At 39.2% G+C, this 19,536-nt stretch overlaps 1 protein-coding gene across 1 annotated transcript in view; it reads right to left on the bottom strand.

Annotated features, from left to right (window-relative positions):
- Positions 1 to 16,436, bottom strand: part of LOC121503556 (SEC14-like protein 1) — a 31,978-nt gene extending 15,542 nt beyond the window's left edge. The window contains exons 1-2 of the mRNA XM_041778021.1: positions 16,275 to 16,436; positions 15,844 to 15,932 (exon numbers count right to left, since the gene is read on the bottom strand). Coding sequence (XP_041633955.1) covers positions 15,844 to 15,906 — 63 coding nt within the window. The 5' untranslated portion in view covers positions 15,907 to 15,932; positions 16,275 to 16,436. The remainder of the gene's footprint in view (positions 1 to 15,843; positions 15,933 to 16,274) is intronic.
- Positions 16,437 to 19,536: the final 3,100 nt, after the last annotated feature.

The following is a 19,536-nucleotide window of genomic DNA, read 5'->3' on the forward strand; positions in this document are numbered from 1 at the left end:
TGTTGTATGATAGATCACTGTGTTATGAACCCCCAGGTCAAATTTCAGTCACATAAAGCATCTCCAAGTTTATAAAATTAAGCTTCAAATCATGAAAAATGAGGCTGTAAAATCTGCTCCAGGATGGTGTGGGCGTCTCTGTTGAATGAGCTGAAACCACGCCACTCAGAACACAGATATTCTGCAGCGTTAACCCCCTCATTAATGGTGTCATACTTGGAAAAATATTTTCCCCTAAAAACATGAACCAATAAACAAAACATGCCTAACTATAACTTTGCAATGAAACATGAACATTACAGAACGGTACAAGAGTACAAGACTGAATTCCTTTGCACAAAATGAACCAGAAGTCCCTGCTCCAGGTGACTGCTTCCTTCCACAATATTGTAGTGTTAAAGGGGTGGGGTCATTCTCTACTGTGGGCTCATGACATTGTGAGCCCACATCTTGGCCCCGCCCACATGAAACCAAGCCAGGAAAGAGATGAAATGGCCTAAATCCAGAATTCAGTCTCATGTAGATCTCAGAGTTTTGACATGTTAACAGCAACCATATTCCAACATTTCTAGAGTGTTAAGACAAAAATTTTAGATTTCACTTTACAGGGTCTTTAAGGAAAATCTGTCAAAATTTTCAGTTATTCTAGCCTCTGCTGACTGCTGAAAATTGGCATGTTTATCATATAGTGTGTGTCAGGCTTAATTTTCTGGTATTCTGAGTGTTTATGTTGAAAACAACAGCAAGTTATCATTGTTTCTATCTAGAATGGCCCATGCTGCTGCTAACCATCATGGGCCCATGAAAGATTTCTCCTCACCCTTCTTATGGGCGGCCTCTAACACAACCATCGACTTAAATTAAAAAAAAAAAAAAACTAGATATAGCACTAGCTGGTAAATAAAAGCCATAATCATAAAATATTTCTTATTATTTTCTTTTAATAGTATGTTTCTAGATCTGCTGAAGCACATTTCACTACATTTAAAATAAATTATTTCACAGATATTTTCTTTGCACTTTCTGCCTTTTTGTCTGGACAACATGTTTGTGAAATTTAGTTTTCTTTACACACAACTTTTCTTTAAAAAAGGTCATTTTGGGTACTATTTCACATTCACTTGCCTCTTCCTCTTGTCTTTAAGGCTTATTTCATACAGAGACTTGGACTTAAAAAGTCTGAAGAGTCAAATCAACTTCACTGAAGAAAGGAAGGGAGACTGAAATGTGAACCTTCTCCAAATCCACCCTTAGGTTGTATTTTTTAGCAGCACACACACAAACACACATCCTGTAGTGTTGATACAGCTCAGCATGGCAGTAATCTGATCAATATGATGACATTACAGACTGAGCTAATTGATGGGAAAGGTTTCTTGGTAAATAAGCAGCATTGACTGGTGTTGTGTAACACACTGAATGTGCTACAGATACAATAGCTTCGTGATTGGAGACGAATTAAAGTCATTGTGCCTCCTGCTGCTCTCAGAGTTACAGGAATAAACCAGAAGACTTTAACTATCAGGCACTAATCATTATCAGTTTTATTAAAAATACATGATCAGTAGGAGAGAATTAATGCTCGATGTCACCAGATCAATGAAAATTCAAAGATTAAAGTTTGCAGCTAAGAGAAGCTCTGTGTGTAGTACCACTTTACAGGCTCATTGAACTGCCAGCCAATAAGCACCAAACACATCGATCAAGCTCATTGGCTGTCCTCACCATGGGGACACGATGTAACACTATGATCTGTTTAAATTTGGGTTGGTAAGTGACTGTTAGCTGTGGATCGATAAAACATCATCATGATGTCCAAGTTAAAGAAAAAGAAACCCAGCTCTGAAGAGAAACTTTAATAAATACAGCTCTTTGGAGGTGAGATTAGTTTTCTTATCAGTATAGAATAATGTCATCAGCATAAAGCAGCTGAGTTAATGTTCTGAGACTAAATGCCTTTTATTATTAGACTATTAACACTGTTTAGCCTGCTGAATAGACTTGATATTTGTGCTATTTGATTCCCATAAATGAAGACAGGTAATAAATAAATAATCACATTGTGTAATTCACTTGTCATAACTGTAGGATACTTGCTTCATTGTTCCTTGGGAGGTTTTTGTTTGGCTCCATTCAAGAAATTCAGTAAAAATATGTTGTTGACAAAAAGGATGACTTTTGTGCTCCTTTAATCAGGTTGCCCTGCCCCCTGTAGGAGGTCTCAGTTCACTACAACGCTAAGTAGAACGATCAACAACTAAACCAGCCGGTATGAAAACACCAAATATGATCAGAATTGGGATTAGCAGCAAATACATGATCAGGGCCAGAGTTTCTATTAGCTGGCATTTACCCGTCTTAGTACGGTTTCACAGGCCATCAAAACTCTGACTGAAAAATACGCCAATTACTGAGTAAACAGTAAACAACTCTATATTATATATTATGTTACCTAGAAGTTACAGTGCAATAATCCTTTAATATAAACTCAAAGCAATTGTATTACAACCTACTTCCTGTTTAGTGCTGGTGTTGTTTATCTACGTAGGTAGCACATTGCTAATTAAGGCGTATGAATAATCATGTGATCAATGTGGATAATTTATTAACTTTTAAAATGTATTTAACCTTTATTTAACCAGGAGTATTCCCGTTGAGATAGAAATATCTCTTTTACAAGGGAGTCCTGGCCAAGACGGGAGCATAAGTTTCACACATATGACATTAAACAGGACACAAAAACAAAGGGTACATCAATCAACAAATCAGCAGTTTTCAGCAGAAAAACGTGCACACACTGGTCAAATGTTCCCTAATTCTAGCTTTGAAATCTCCTAAACTAACACAATGGTCAAGTTTAAGACGGCCCTGGGACTCAGACCAAGACAAGGGCGCAAAAACATTATAAGCTCTTTGACCAAAGACAGAGTGAGGTCGAGGAATTTCATACATGATGAATCCATGAGAATGAAGATTACAGCTACTGACAGCTTTCAGAGTCAGTAAAGAACAAAGATAAGAAAGTAACTCATGTAAAATAGCCTTATAAAGAAAGATGTACTTATGTTCCATCCTTCTATTGTATAAGGAAGACCAACTAAGTTACAACCAAGATAACAAACTAAGACTATCTCCAGGGGAATTTAGTGATGCTGAAAACTATCCAGTGAATTCGACCATATGGAAGGATGTTTTTTTAATCACTGCAGGTAATAAAGAAGCTGTAATAAAGGGAACTGCACATAGCTGAATGGTATAAACACTGATGCAGCAGGTGGGATGAGGATGGGCCTGAGCTGAGAGTTGTAGTGGACTTGACGAGTGGGTAAATCTACCTATGACCAATTCTCAGATGAAGCAGAACTGTATTGGACACAGAATCATGTTGTGCAGAAAGGCATGGATCATTGGGGTCGATTGGGAGAGAGCACAATCTCACTTCCTCCTGTCTGGGTGTTCATGCTCAGGGCGTCCTGGCTAATCAGCAGCAGCAATATAGGAAGAGCCATCGATGAGGAGTACAGCAGTGAACTATCCACAGTGGACGTGTTCATCTTTCTTTGAGACTACTCCAAAAAATCCACAATTGCTGGATTTTACTGTTTTAGCAGAGGTTACAGTTGAGATCACCAGTCTATGAAGACTAATATGAGACAACTGACAGTAAGACTCAATTCTCAGTTGTAATGTGGAGTTTTAGGTGGTTTCTAGTTAACGGAGCACTAGTTAGAAATTTGTTAGAATGATTTGTTGGTGTTGTCAGTGGAGGATGGTATTTGGTCGTTGCAAGCTGCTGTTATGGTAGCAGCTAATGTGCTAACTTAGAGCTAACAGTGCTAATGGGAAGCTAAGTGCTGTTGTTCTACATGTGTTGAACACAGTACAGCTGACAGCTTCCATTTGATTGGTCAAATGCTTGGTCGAAAAGCTTTTGTCCGACCAAGATCACTCTGGTTGACTACAGGCCTAGAACACAGGCATTTGTTGTGCAAACTGGCTGCATGTAAGGAAAAGCTCAAAATGTGCTTTATGTCTGTTTAAACAACTTATTCAAAGACAAATAGAATGTCTTTCCACAGTCATTTCCAATGTCTGGTCATGAGTAATACGACTGTCTCAGGAAAAAAATGTGTTCCCAGTTCAGTTTTAGCACAGACATGAAGGTGTATCACAGTGTTCCTGTTTTTATATGTTTTATTGCTGTTAAATGTAGGTTACTGGTCACATACGGCTATTTAAAACAAATTCAATTCAACTTTATTTGTATGCACATTTCATACAGGTGTAAACTCAATGTGCTTTACAGAAGATTAAAAACAAACAGAAAAAGCAATCAGCAATTCAAGCAAATGGCACCCCCCCCCCACACACCCCCACACTCATACATTATGTACAGTGCAAGTCATGTGCACTCCTTAGAGCACACAGACAAAATGCTAATATATTGTACTTTATCTAACAGTCAAAGGCATAAGAGAAAAGCAGTGTTTTCAGACCCCTCTTAAAAGAACTTAAGAGTTTCTACCAACCTCAGGTCAATTGGCAGCTTATTCCACAGAACAGCACTGTAGTGGCTAAATGTACCTTCACCTGATTTGCATTTTAATTTAGGCACATTTAGAAGACCCATATCTGAAGATTTGAGCGACCTGGTTGGGTGTCTGGTAGTTGTTCTAGATCAGTGGTTCCCAAAAAGGGGGTTGGGACCCCCTGGGGGGTCGCGAGACACTGATTGGGTGTCCTGAGAGGCCGTCCAATAAACAAAGAGTAGTTTTAAATGGTTTTAAATTGTGTATTTTGCACATTACTGTAGAAATATATGTATAAAATTAAGTTAAATGAAAATAAAAACATGGTCATTTGTTGAGATATACACTGAAATCAAAGCAATGTTTAAAAAGTCCTTCACATGACGATTCTTGAATGTGCATGGCTGTGTTCAACTATGCCACAACCAATCTTCGGGACATTGGGGGTCCCCGGTCTTCGTCACCATTATTTTGGGGGTCGCTGGCTGAAAAGTTTGGGAACCCCTGTTCTAGATCATGGTTACTCATTGCGCGGCTAACGAGCCAATGAGGCTCATCAAACTTTAATTGGCGGCTCGCATGGCAGCATAATATAACACGATAACACAGCCAATATATTTGGTAAGGTGGAAATGATAAATATATACTTTATACAGTGCTACAAAATTAAAATAGATGGCACTGTAACTGTACTTTGACCTAATACTTGTAGTCTCTAAAAGGGTTGTCAATCGTCATGTGGTGGTTTTTCACAGCATATTACACACAGAGGAAAAATGGATCAATTTCTTATCAAACCGAGGCAAAAACCAGATGAACAGGCTCAAAGTAGGGTGAGAAACAAGGAGGATGAAAATGCAGAGAATGCAACAACTGAAAAAAAACAAGAGGATGCTGGAGAAGGGACCAGCAAGCAGACGCAATGTATTCCAAGTAAAAAACGAAAGGTACAAGGTATAGAACATGAGCACAGGAAATTTCAAGAAAAATGGACTGAAGAAGTTTAATTTGTCCTTCATGGAACAAACCCAGTGTGCTTAACATGCAAACAGACCCGCCCTGGTTTTAAATGTAGCAACCTAAAGCTTCAATAGGAAATGTTTGAGAAAAGGCAGAGGTTTGATCAAAATCAGAGTGTGATTGGATGAATGTTCTGTCTGTCACATCTCTACGGGTAAATCAGAGCAACAAAACACGTGACGTAGCCGCTATCGAGTTGCGCGTGCGCAGCTACTGAGAAATAACGTGAAACATGGTGACTATAGACATGTAAGTACTCGATTTTTGTTGTTTTTGAAAAGAAAACAACCCACTGCTGTTCTTTGTTCTTCTTTTAATGAAGAAATATCGTCAATTTCTGATAAAACTGGCACTTTAGCAGCATCCACGCTAAGCTCTTCCACCATAATTGCACCGGCCTCTTGCTGCTGCTTGTTTACATAACGACTGTGCTGCGCCTGAAAGTACTGCCCGTCATCGCTGATTGGTCCTGTGACTTTCTAACTGGGGCCAAACGGTTCAGGTGGGAGCTTTGCAAGATGGATTCGCCAGTGAAAAACACGGAAACGGGTGTATCCATCTGCTTTGCAATGTTACCAACCTGGCAGTGAACTCAGAAAGCACCTTCGAGGGAGACATATGCTTCAAAGTGACATGCTGAAGGCAATCAGAGCATTCCAAAACAAAATAACAGTCCTGTGGATAGGTTACATGACAGAGAGCTCATCCACTTCCCAAAACACAGAGCTACAACCACAAGTGACCCATCTCTGCCGCAGCACTTCAGCCATGGAGTATTTGTTGACGTTTTGGAAGAGCTTAAGGGTGAGTTTGACTCCAGATTCAGCGATGTGAATGAGCACAAGGAGATTTTCAATTCTATTGAAAACCCCTTCCATGTGAATGCATCCTCAACACTATCAGAGCTATGTCCCAGTAACCATGCTGCTCTGGAAAATGAGATAGCTGAGTTGCAGACAAATGACATTCTCAAAGTTGAACTAGAAGCAGGTGTTGGCCACTTCTGGAGTTTGGTGTCTGAAGCAGACTTTCCCACTTTGAAACCACTTGTACAGAAAGTGATGTCTTTTTTATGAGAACATACATATGTGAGGAAACATTTTCAACCATGAACATTATTAATAGAAAACAGAGAAACCGGCTGACCCATACATATCTTGAATGCCTCACAGTGACTGCAACAACAATCCACAAATACAACATGAAGAAAGTAAAGGAGATGTATGCCACCTTCTGCTCATCACAGTATTAAGGTCATGCTGGTTTGAATTAAATCTGTATTGGCTGTGTTATCACTGTACTGTAGGTTGACACCTTAGTATTCAGTTTTTTTTTTTTCCGTTTTGGTTGCTTTAACTAAAGTGGCTCTCCTGTTGTGTCCATCCTGCCAATGTGGCTCACATGAAAAAAATAGTGAGGATCACTGCCCTAGAACAACTAGTAGAACATGTCTGAACCCAGCAGTGGTACTGGTAGGACATTCTTTTGCCCTGAGTGGACCACACCTTAATGGCACGTCTGACTAAAACTGAAACTTAAAAAACACATACGGTGAAATGGAACTAAAAGGAGCAAACAGGTTTAATGTAAAGGTGCTTAAATACATGTGGGTAAACTCTCCTCAGTCACTCTGACAGGAGCCTGGAGAGAGGTACGTGAACACTCGTCTTCTTTATAAACTGCAGCTGTTTTACTCTTATATCAACATTTACAGCATGAGGAAATGTGAAACTCTTGAAGTGTATTTAATCTGTGATTTCACCTGAAGTTTGAATGATATTGGAATTGTTCTACACTCTTATGAATGATGAAAAACACCATTTTAAACCAGGGCATGTGTGGAAAGTTTGAAAAAGGGATAGTAAAGGTCAAACACAGCATCATTTGGTGATTTAATCTGGTTATTCCAAAGAAGTTACTCATCTTTTTACTGAAAGGACCAAACCTAGGATGCTCTCCTTTTAGAGGACTAAATGACAGAATAAAATATACATTTATATTATTCTTAGGACTGCATACAGAATTCAGAAAACATTTTATAGGATCTAAACCAAAGCAGCTGCTGTGTGTAAATGCTATCAACAGTTTAGTTTGAAGTCAGGGATGAGCACCTTTGGTTACCAAGATTGATTTTATTGTGAAAGAGCCAAGCTGTTACAGATGGGTGGATATTCTCAGCTGAATCTCTGTGACGACTAATAATTCAGTGAAAGGAAGAATATGATGCTTTTATTCTTTTTTCACGAGAGTTTAATCTAGTGCAAATAGATTTTTTTTATTTAATGATTTTACAACAAGCTCGTAGAGCAGGAGTGTCAAACTCAATCATAACAGGGGCTGGATTCTGGATCCAGGACTAACCTGAGGGCCCAACAGGGTTACCATTTTAACCTGAAACTGTCAACCTTGTTTCACCAGTAATATAACATGAAAAAAACTTGATGATAAATGATTTTGACATTTAAAAAGTTAAAAAGATAAGTTTAAAGGCTCACAACCTGAGAAAAGTAAATGTATTAGTTCAAAAAGGTCAAAACATGAAATTGAAATTAAAAAATAAGTTTTTTTTAAAGGAAAACATATTAGAAAGAAAGTCAAAATCATGAGTTTAAAAGGACAAAATGTGAAATAGAATTTTTAATCATGAAATTAAAAGTCAAATACTATTCAAAATTTTCAATTGTGAGTCTCAAGGTCAAACTATGGGATTATGAAGTCAAAGTCTGGAGTTGAAAATATGAGATAAAATACAAAATAATTGGTTAAAAAGTCAAAATATCACTCAGAAATTTGAATTATGAAGCTTAAAGCTCAAAACATTATATGAGAAGTCAAAATTATGAGTGTAAATGCTCAGAGTATGAAATTAAAAGTCAAAATTCTAGTTTTGAGTCCTAATTGTGAGATGCAAAATTGAAAATGTGAAAATAAAACACAAATTTATTTCTTTTTCCACATTCCTGACTTCTTATCTAAATATTTTTACTCCTTACTTTTTCAGATTTTGTGACTTAATAAGGAAATCTTAAATCATCAAGGATACGTTCACATTTTTTTACTTGAGGAAATCTGCAGACCTCAGACTGATGGGCCAGTTAGAACAGAAATATGAGATCATCTTGCAGACTGGATTTAACTGTTCCATGGGCTGGATTTGGCCCCCAGGCCTTAACACAGCAGTAAAGCTGCTCCAAAAAGCAACAAAAAGAGACCTTGAGTTTTTAAAGCTGACTGGTTTTTATTAAAATAAACAGAAACGAACCCTGACTAAACTACTTTGACACCCCAAAACTAACGTGACTAACAGACAGGAAACAAAGTGTGTGTGCAATGTGTTCTAAAAAGTGACTAACTGGTCCACTAAATCTAGTGCCGCCGAGTCACAGGGTGTAGATTAGTCTTGGTCTAGTTCACATATTAGGGGTTGAAATCAGATACCCAGAAATACAAGTGCAAAACTCCTGAAAAAGTGAGTTTTTCGTGGCGTTATCCATTTAAATATTGTGCTCTAAACAGTTGATTAACTCTGATGTTTTTCTGTTCTGCATTAACTCCTAACAGTCATGAATGTTCTTTCAGTGATTCTGACACCAACATGGAGTTTATGTGGGAAGAAGATGACTTTGTTCTGCCCTCTGGGGTTTGTCGACTGGACCTTCCTGAGCCGGTAGAAGGTAGAAAGTATGTCATGTATCATGGCACCACCAGGGCAAACGCTCTATCCATCCAGCATACAGGATTTCGCCAGTCTGCTGACGGGATGCTCGGCCCCGGCGTCTACCTCAGCAGAGATCTGGAGAAAGCCAAACGCTACCCCATTAATTACCCTGATTATGACAAGGCTGTCATCAAGGTTGTAGTTGATGTTGGGAGAGTGAAAAAAATCGATCATCAAAACCACCCTTTACAAAAGACCTGGCACTCCAAAGGATATGACACAGCCTGGGTGCCACCCAACTGTGGGATGGTGCCGAGTGGTTTGGAGGAGGACTGTGTCTGGGATCCAGATCGAATTACGATAATTAAAGTCATCTGCCCCTACATAGTGCAACAAGAAGCATTTGGTGGATTCTTGTGAGTATTAACTTATTTTCATATGTTGAACCATAATTATTATACCAAATCTTTAGCAGTCCACATGAGCAACATTGCTTCATAAATGATGTTGATCAGTACAAGCTTTCAGCTGATTTCCTCATGATTTGATGAACGAACATTTCTTCATCAATTTATTACAAAAAATAAATAAATAAATAAAATTAAATCGAAAAGCTGCCTTTAGTAATCATCAAAGTTCTGTTGTACATTATAGTATCAATTGGAAAGTTCAAAAGCAATTAACCTATAGTAGCATAACCCTGAATGTGAGGGTGAAACAAGCTCTATGCTATAAAGGAGGAGGCTGGGGTGGAGGAGATGAAGCTTTAGTCTATAAAGGAGGAGGCTGGGGTGGAGGAGGTGAAGCTCTATGCTATAAAGGAGGAGGCTGGGGTGGAGGAGGTGAAGCTTTAGTCTAAAAAGGAGGAGGCTGGGGTGGAGGAGGTGAAGCTCTATGCTATAAAGGAGGAGGCTGGGGTGGAGGAGATGAAGCTTTAGTCTATAAAGGAGGAGGCTGGGGTGGAGGAGGTGAAGCTCTATGCTATAAAGGAGGAGGCTGGGGTGGAGGAGGTGAAGCTTTAGTCTAAAAAGGAGGAGGCTGTGGTGGAGGAGATGAAGCTTTAGTCTAAAAAGGAGGAGGCTGTTGTGGAGGAGGTGAAGCTCTAGCCTATAAAGGAGGAGGCTTGGGTGGATGAGGTGAAGCTCCATGCTATAAAGGAGGAGGCTGGGGTGGAGGAGGTGAAGCTCTATGCTATAAAGGAGGAGGCTTGGGTGGAGGAGGTGAAGCTCTATGGTATAGAGGAGGAGGCTGTTGTGGAGGAGGTGAAGCTTTATGCTATAAAGGAGGAGGCTGGGGTGGAGGAGGTGAAGCTTTGCTAGCAGCAGTGCAGTTCATCACCATTAAGCAGGGATTAGTAAGAAGGATGTCAGATTTAGATCCACTGCTGTGTTGAGAGAAAGAGCTGTGATTGGCTGTGGGAGCTAGGAGGCGATGATTAGGATCAGCTGATCACGTTTCGGTGTCTGACTACTGTGGTCTGAATCAATGAAGTTAAGAATTTAACAGGAAGTGGACATATTTAAAATTCTGATCCCTTTTCTTAACGCTGATATTGATCTTTCCTTTGGTGATGCTAGGTTCGGGGTTCAGTGGGCTTACGATGACTCCAGTCTGCCTGACGGGGTAGGCCGACTCGACCTGCCCGAGCCAGTCAGTGGTAAAAAGTACGTCATGTACCACGGCACCTCCAGTCAGGCTGCTCGATCCATCCTGGTCACTGGATTTCAACGCTCCAAAGATGGGATGCTTGGCCCCGGTGTCTACCTCAGCAGAGATCTGGAGAAAGCCAGACGCTACCCCATTGATCATCCTGAGCACGACAAGGTTGTCATCAGAGTCGTGGCTGACGTGGGCAAAGTGATCGTCATTGATCGTCAACATCACCCACGTCAGAAGACCTGGCATGACCCCAGATACGGCGAGGTGTACGACACGGCCTGGACGCCACCCAACTGTGGGATGGTGCTGAGCGGTTTGGAGGAGCACTGTGTCTGGGATCCAAATCGAATCCAGATAACAGGAATCATCAAACCACGCCGTGCCCAGTCCCAGGGTTATGGTGCATGGGGCTACATGTGAAGTCTGTGCTCTGTCTCCAGTTTGTTTGTTTAAATGTATTTTTATATGTTTGGATAAAAAGAAGACTACATGTATTTTTACTGTCACTGTAATCTTAAAAAAATAAATTGGTCCTACTGAATCTGAGCTATTCCTGAGCTGGTGTGTGGATGAACGTTAATATTAAAATTTGTTTGATGATATGAAACATTTGAGTGTGAAAAATATGCAAAACATAAAAATCAGGACAGGGGCTAATACTTTTTTGACCACTTTGAGTACCAACGAGTTTTGGAGTGAGACATGAGCTGGGCTTCCAGTTCTATGACTGCTGCCATCTGCTGGCTTTTTTGGTAACTGCACCATGGGGGATGTTTGTTTTAGCTGCCATCACAGTGTTCATGGCCATACCGATTCTGTCAGATCTGTTTCCATGTTTATCAGCAAGGTGTGTGTGACGATACATCGCCATATTGATTTTTGAGCTCAGGCCTAGTTAGGGCTGTGAGCATTAATGCATTATTAACAGACAGATGTGCAAAAATGTTTCCGTATCAGGGTTTGAAATGTCCTTTTATTTGGGTTATCATGAAGGTAAAGCTATTCGGCTCAAAGCTGTCACAAGCTCTTGAATTAACAGTTCCACATTTCCATTCAATATAAAAGCACTACATGTCTTTATTTAATGAGAAGCCTGAGAGGAAAAGGTCACCGAGAGGTCAGTGATTTACAGAGCTACAACAGCGCCATTGACGAGGAAAAGTTAACTTTTTGGGATATTTAGCCAAAGAATTTGCATAAAACCACAGATCCTCTCAGCAAACATTAACCTTTTAACTTCCTAATGTACTCATTCAATAGCAGAAGCAATAATATCATGGACTTATACCAGAAAGGACGATAAATTAACCCCAAAAGGTAAAATAGTCCGCTGTTGACATACTACTCCTACGTGAACTCGCAGTTCTCCTGTGATCTCTGCCTGCTGGTCAGGTCTGCGCGGTGCTGCGCTCTAGACTTGCTTCCAGTGGGTGAGGTCGCTCGCCTGGTGATAATCCAGGCTGCAGCATTCTGAACCAGTTGCAGTTTATGGGGGTACTTGAGGGGGAGACCAGAGAGAAGTGAGTTGCAATAATCCAGGCGGGAGGTGACCAGAGAGTGGATAGGAAGGGAAGATGAAAGATCTCACGCTAAAAGTCCTCCACATCCGTGTCCATGCTGCCAGTGGTGGTAACTGTTGCGTACTCCAAAAGAAAAGTCATTACCAGCTCAGGGCTGACGCTCCTGGTGCCAGCTTTATCAGTAGATAGAGAACATTTTTCTCACCAATAAATTGATCTTCTATTTATCAATATCACCCCTACTTTCAGCAGAAATGTCCCCTCAACACTTTCTTAATTTCTGCCAAAGAAGTTGCCATCAGCTATCATATTTCACATTAGCAAGCTATTAGCAGTCCAATGACTGCAGAGCAAAAGCAGCTTTATTTTCCACTGCAATATCAATGAAATGCAGTTATGCAGGCAGTATAGTGTATCTATGTAAACAAATACAGTGACTTCTACTTCCATACAAGGTGAGCAGACATCTCTATTTAAACACTCTGTGATGACCAGGACAGTGAATAGGGCTGTTAGCAGGAGTAATAACCTGGGCTAAGTCAGCAGCAGGATCAGCCAGGGCACTAATGAGAAATTCAGAGATAAATGGGAGCTGAGCTACGATCTCTTTTCATCCGATTCTCTCCTTTATGCTGTTGAATCCTGGATCTTTTCACAGGAGCTGTTACTTCACACAAAAAGGCTTTTTATGATCCTTTTTCAATAACGTGCACTGATGCAGGAGGAATACAAGAGAGAGAGAGAGAGACGCTTTGTGGAGCTTGTGTAGGTGTTGACTTGGACTGCTGGGTGAAGGAGTTAGAGTCTGCGGAGCAAAGTGTGACCGCCTGCAGCATCGTGGTCTGAGGATGTTGCATAAGTCTTTGGCTTAATATGTAACTGTGGAGAACAATAAACAGGCTGCAAGAGGAGGGAGAAAAAACCAACTACTTCTCATAAAAATGCACACTTATTTTACCCCTGCCCTACTTTTGCTTCACACATAGTTCCTATTCATGCATGAATTTAAAGTTTTAGTTTGCATGCAAATGTGAAATATATGAGTGAGATAAGGAGTTCTACTCCAGGCCTAACAGGTTTATCTCGTGGTGCAGAAATGTTTGGAAAAGCTGGATCTCTTGGCTTGTTTCAGTGGAATTCCTTAAGGGGCTCTTGAGCACGGCTGCACTGACAAGTAAATGTTTTGACAGATAAATAAATGAAGTGAGTAGAAAAAGAAGCCAGAGAACATTACGTAACCACAGTGTTCCTAAAACTGCAGCAATCAATCATAAAAAATAACGCTTCTAAGAATATCGAAATAGCTTTAAAATACTGGGTTGAACGGTTTGGGAAAATTATCTAATTGCGGTTTTTTTCACTCCATGTGTTCAATTGTGATTGCAATTTAACGTGATTTTTCTTCAGTTTCCTCATCATAACCATTCTATATTATAATACACAAAGCTAATTCCCCCAGAAATGTATATCCAATCCCCCAAAAATCTACAAATAAATGTTCAAAAATTCTAAGAAAATAACTAAAAATTACAACCTGCCCCACCACCCAAAAAAATACAAATCAAATTCCCAAAAAATTTCAAAGAAATTCCTCAAAATTTCATAAAAATACTAAAAAAAAAAATCTAATCACTTTATCAAATTTTCAAGAAGACACTTTAAATTTTCAAAGCAAATTTCCCCCCAAAAATTCAAATCAAATTCCTTAAAATGTCAAAATAAATTTGTCAAATTTCCGCAAACATTTCTAAAAATTTCTAAGCAAAAATCCCCCAAAATTCAAATCAATCCAACAAAAATATCTTATTGCAATTATTTTGTCATATATTACAAATGAATTGTAATGAAAGGAGTGATGATTTTATGGATTTCTTAGTTTGAAGAAGACAAAAATATACAAAAACAAGGAAAGTAGGAACTTTTGTCAATCATTCTAGAAAATATTGGCACTTGAATGTTTGCATTATGTGTAGAGCAAAACAGCTCTGCTTAAAAAATGTATTAAACTGATATTTCAAAAACACATTTCAGGTCAAAGAAATATTGCACCCTCTGAGAATTGAAAATTGCAGTAGGTCACATTGCGATTTAATCTACATTTCCATTAATTTCCCAGCCCTACTTTAAAACTCTTGGCTTTTCAAAGTTTGCTCTAACCTACAATTAAAAAGCAGATTAATGCTCAGCTTTTAAGATTCCAGCCTAGCTTGGACCAGTCAGAGAAACTTCTGAAAGAAATGCCTAAATAAAGGCTTTAAAAGCAGCTCTCTCTGTGTGTACTTGAAGATTACTGTATTTGCTTAAGCGTCAGAAGAGACAAGCAGAGAAGAGACAGCATTCTTTTTCTGATAAATGATGTGCACAAACAGCATTTATGGATGGAGAGTGCAAATCCAGAGTGAGACAGATGACCCTGGGAGGTAGACGAGGCTGCAGACGTTTCGTAGGTGTCTGAAAGGTGTCTCGTTTGTTTTAAAATGCCACATCTGAGGTTTGAAATAACACATCTTACCTAATCTAGATTTAAATGACTGCTAAGATGTGAAAGGGTCAGAGTAAAACTGGCACAAAGATGCATTTAAGGTTGGCTTTTCCTCTGTCCAAATAATCTTCAAGTGTTTGGAGTCAGTCCGATAATTTCACAGCTCCTGATCAGGTTGAAATCTCCTGACCTTCAAACATAAATATTAAACATGTTTCATATTTACAACTCCAAACCAACTACCTGCAACAGCCAAAGAGCCAAACACACCGGGGAGCATCACAAACCAGGTATTTCATACTTTTACAGCACACAAACAAGGCAAACACTGCAATACTGCAGGAAAAATATTCTGATGTTGTTCAGCCCTATTTGTTGTTATTGTTTAGGTAAAGCTACCGCTGTGTTTTTCAGGGAGTCACACAGATTTAGAAAAAAATAGAAACTCAAAGCACTCCATATAGTTGCTGGTAAACACCCACAAACTGTCTTCATTGCATTAACATGCTGGCTATGTTTTATTAGAGAGAGAATTCGGCAGACTTATCTTTCTCTGATGTGCCTTCCTGAAGAAATAGGTGTAGATTTTATGCTTTCTGATAGTGTCTAGAGGAGATGTGGGAAGGGAGTACACCCTTTTAAATGTGTGGTATCTTCACAGCTTTGATTTAAAGTTTTAAAAGAATATTTGTGTAAACTAAGTCTGGTGCAAAAGGTTGCAGGTGTATGCAGGGAGTCTAGTCTGCTTTCTAAAACCACAAATCAATGCATTTTATTTTATTTACCAATGTTTGTAGTTAGTTTGGATTTCGAGCAAAGAAACATGTATTTTCAGAGCAAAAAGGTCAAAGTTACTTTGATACAGAGGGACACATACGTCTGCAGTTTAGTTATGCAAGAATGAGATAAGGAAGACACTTTGGATCATCACCGATAAAAGACCATAAGAACACTACATAACACAGCATTACTCACCGCCATTATCAGCTCAAAGGGGTGTTTGTAGACCCGAACCGGAGACTGGTATTCCTGCACCATGGCTGGTTCTGATTCACAAGGAGGCTCTGTTAGAGAAAGCGAGGAAACCACAATAACACAGCTGAATAATGAAAGTCAACCCAGCATCACAAACAGCTGTATTATTAAAGTTAAACCAGCTTCGCAGCTTTTTATCGAACCATGGAAGTAATAACAGCATGTTAGCTGAGCCTACACAGACGAAAAGTCCGAAAACATGGGTTTATGAAGAGTTCATCAACATATTTCAGTAGAGCTGATGTTAGCTTAAGTTTTTAAAGAGCCATGACAGCAGCCATGTTTGTTACATAATATAACGGCTACTTCAAGCTAACGGCCGAAGTGACCAACGGCCCAAAGGAGAAGAAAAATAAACGAACTTTACTTACAACTTTATAGCCCGTCTTTTCAATTTTAAATCCCTCACTGTCCACCTCTTTGGTAACTGCTCATGTTGTTAACTGTAGCTATTATTCGTGTTTTTCCCGCATTATAAGGTCAAACATCAAAACTCCACTGGTGTTGGTCTGTCAGTCCCTAGCACCAGGGTATCACCCCTATCACGAGTGGGCGGAGTCTGATTCCGCTCATGTATGGAAGGCCAATAGTGGCGATATTCACATACAGCGTGTAAACACCGTTAACACGCGTTAAAAGATTATTGAGTGCAGGGAATGTTAAAGAAACAATCAGGGGGTTGAAGGTTTTTTGCATTTACTCATGTAACTGTTACTGATTAGCTTTTAAAAAGCTTTTTAAAATTCACTACTTTTAATTTTTCTTGGGTATTTTAAGCACATTTTGTGGCAAGTACTGTAAGTCCTTACATTTTGACAGTATCAAGAACTTTGTAAACCAATAAGGATTAGTTTAGTTTAGTTTATTTAGTTTATTTGTGTCATGTACAATGTACAAAATTACATTAGTCTCAAAAGAGAAAAGATGCCTGTACCAGATTTAGCTTGCTAGCTAATTTCCATCTGTAGTCCCTGGGCAGGTAAACAATGAAAACAAAATACAGATTCCATCAATCATAATCAAACGAGCATGCACGCACACATCTGCATTCATTCAGCCACAATACATTTCAAGGTAAAAGAGATCAAATTACATATATGAAAATCCGAATATGATATTCTTCATAGTTATAAAACAGTGATTTAGAAGACTAATGCTGACAAGACTGATTCCTTAAAATCCACCTTTTCACCTCTCAAGAGAAAATGTGGAAGTCCGTGCAAAGATTGAGATTGGTTGGAAGATTATTCCATGCTTTTAAAGCTTTAAGGGAAAAAGCAGACTGTGCAAAGACTGTGCAAAGGAAATACCAAAATACCAACTCTGGAACTTAATTATTTCCTTAGTACATGTTAGAAACTTTTTTTTTATAAGAAAACATAAGATAAGATATTCATTTCTTAGTCCCACAAGGGGAAATTCCAATTTACAGCAGCAAAAAAGTGTCTTAGACAAGCAGGCCATTGGCGACAGAAACAAAATGGAAATAGAGGACAAATAAAAGTAGTTTTCAAGAGCATTAGTAAATAAAAAAATACAAAATATGGAATGTAAAAACATCAACTTACAAAATATAAATAGTATTTACAAACAGTTATCTACAGGTTGGATATATTACAGATTGGGTGTGGTGGAGATATCTATATGTACACGTATATATATATATATATATATATATATACGTGTGTACAGATTAGTTATTGCACAGATTATTTTGAGCAGTTTCTGTTGTGGAGTCTAACAGCTGCAGGAAGGAAATGAAAATGAAAAAAAAAAATGTTTAAAATTGGATAGAAAAATCCAGTAAGTGCAGAAGAATCCAAACTGCAATTCCTACAGTGTGATTATATATAGTAAATAAAATCAAGTATAATCATAGTCAAATCATACTGATTTCTTTTTTCAAAGAATAGACATTTTAAAAAACAAACAAAAAAATCCTGAATGTCAGGTTTTTATTGGTACACAGTCTATGGGGAATGATTTTTTAAATCACCTCTGTTGTTTCAGTCTTACAGGTTTGTGTAATTAGGGGAGTAGCTGATCTTATGTTGTGACCCCTGTTGTAGTTGTTGGCCAGGAGGCCTGCCTAAACTTTGCCTCTTTATCTTTTAAGGGTAATAACTAAAAGCTGTTCTGAGACAGTATTTCAAATGTGGCAGCTGCAAATGATGGGCTTCAAAACTGTTAAAAAAAACAGTAAAGGCCCTCACTAAGCATGCAGTCAATTCTGCAGTCTTCATTCTAGAGATAACATTGTCAATTTCAGTGAATATCTCTTCATGACCTCCAGCTGTTGTGTGCTGTGACTTCACATCTGGGGGATATAATAAATCATGTGAAGTACAGAATATCCTAAAGAAAATCATACAAAGAGCAAAGTTGACTCATTTTTGTAGGAATTTGTGCTTGACTTTAAACTAATCCGTCTATAGCTCATTTGTGTGCGGCAGATATTTTGTTTTGGTTTTACCCCTCACTTTCCTGCAGTGATAGTTGACAGCAGAGCAAAAATAGCTTTCATTTTACCCAGGAACTTCATTGTGTGGAGCTATTTACAGTCTCTTCACTGACTGACATTAGCCATTCCAGTGAGATGCAGCTGGTCCCCCATTGAGACCAGTGCAGCAGCATCTGAGCCGTGGTGTGGGGGAATTCAAAGCTTCTGGATTTGGCAGCGTACTAAAGGTAGCGGAGTCCAGCAGGGGACTTCCTGAGAGGGGGAAGTGGAGTTCAGATAAGCTCTTTTTGTTTCTAATCGGCCTCAGGCAAAAAGAATTATCGCTCTCAGCAACTCTCTCCACACAATTTTGGATAATAAAACTTTGGCACCTTTGTGGAACTGCACAGTCATTCTGGTGTTCCTCCAGAAAATCTATAAAATCTCTGAACTGTGGTTCAGTGCTCAGTCAGAACTGGAGCGACACAGCTGGGTGTGACATTGGAGAAAGTAACTCTAGGAGCAACTGCAAAAAGAATCAAATCACCTTGGATCGAGTTACAACAAAGATTTGTTATAAGAAAGTGACACAATTCCAAAAAAGTTGGAGCGCTGTGCAAAATGTAAATAAAAACAGAGATGTTGTCTGGATGGGAGTGCTGAGGAGTGCCAAGGAGTGCCGGGGGGGGGGGGGGGCTTTCTGGGGGACCATGGAGGTCAGCAAAATCCTGGTTGTCACGCCCCAGCGTAGAGGTCCATGGCTTGGGCAATGTATGTCACACCCCAGCGCAGAGGTTTCGCCCCAACATAGAGGTCTCCAGCCAAACACCCCAGCGTAGAGGTTTGCTCGAGGGCTGCAGCCAGATGCCTCTCGAAACAGGAGTAAAAAAGTGGTGGGAGGGATTTAAAATGGACAAAATTGGTGTTTAGTGGCAAAATTTGTTCAAATGGGCATAATTGGTGGGAAGAAGAGATGAAACTTGGTGAAAATTGGCAAAATTGTGGGAAAAAGTGATGAAAATTGGTGAAAATTGGCAAAATTGTGGGAAAAAGTGATGATAATTGGTTTGAATAAGCAAAATTGTGGAAAACAGTGATTAAAATTGATCAAAATTGGCAAAATAGGTGGGAAAAAATGGTTAAAATGGATTACATTTGTGGGGGAAAAAGTGATGAAAGTTGGTCAAAATAGG

Source organism: Cheilinus undulatus, linkage group 21 (assembly GCF_018320785.1).
Source record: "Cheilinus undulatus linkage group 21, ASM1832078v1, whole genome shotgun sequence".
NCBI lineage: Eukaryota > Metazoa > Chordata > Actinopteri > Labriformes > Labridae > Cheilinus > Cheilinus undulatus.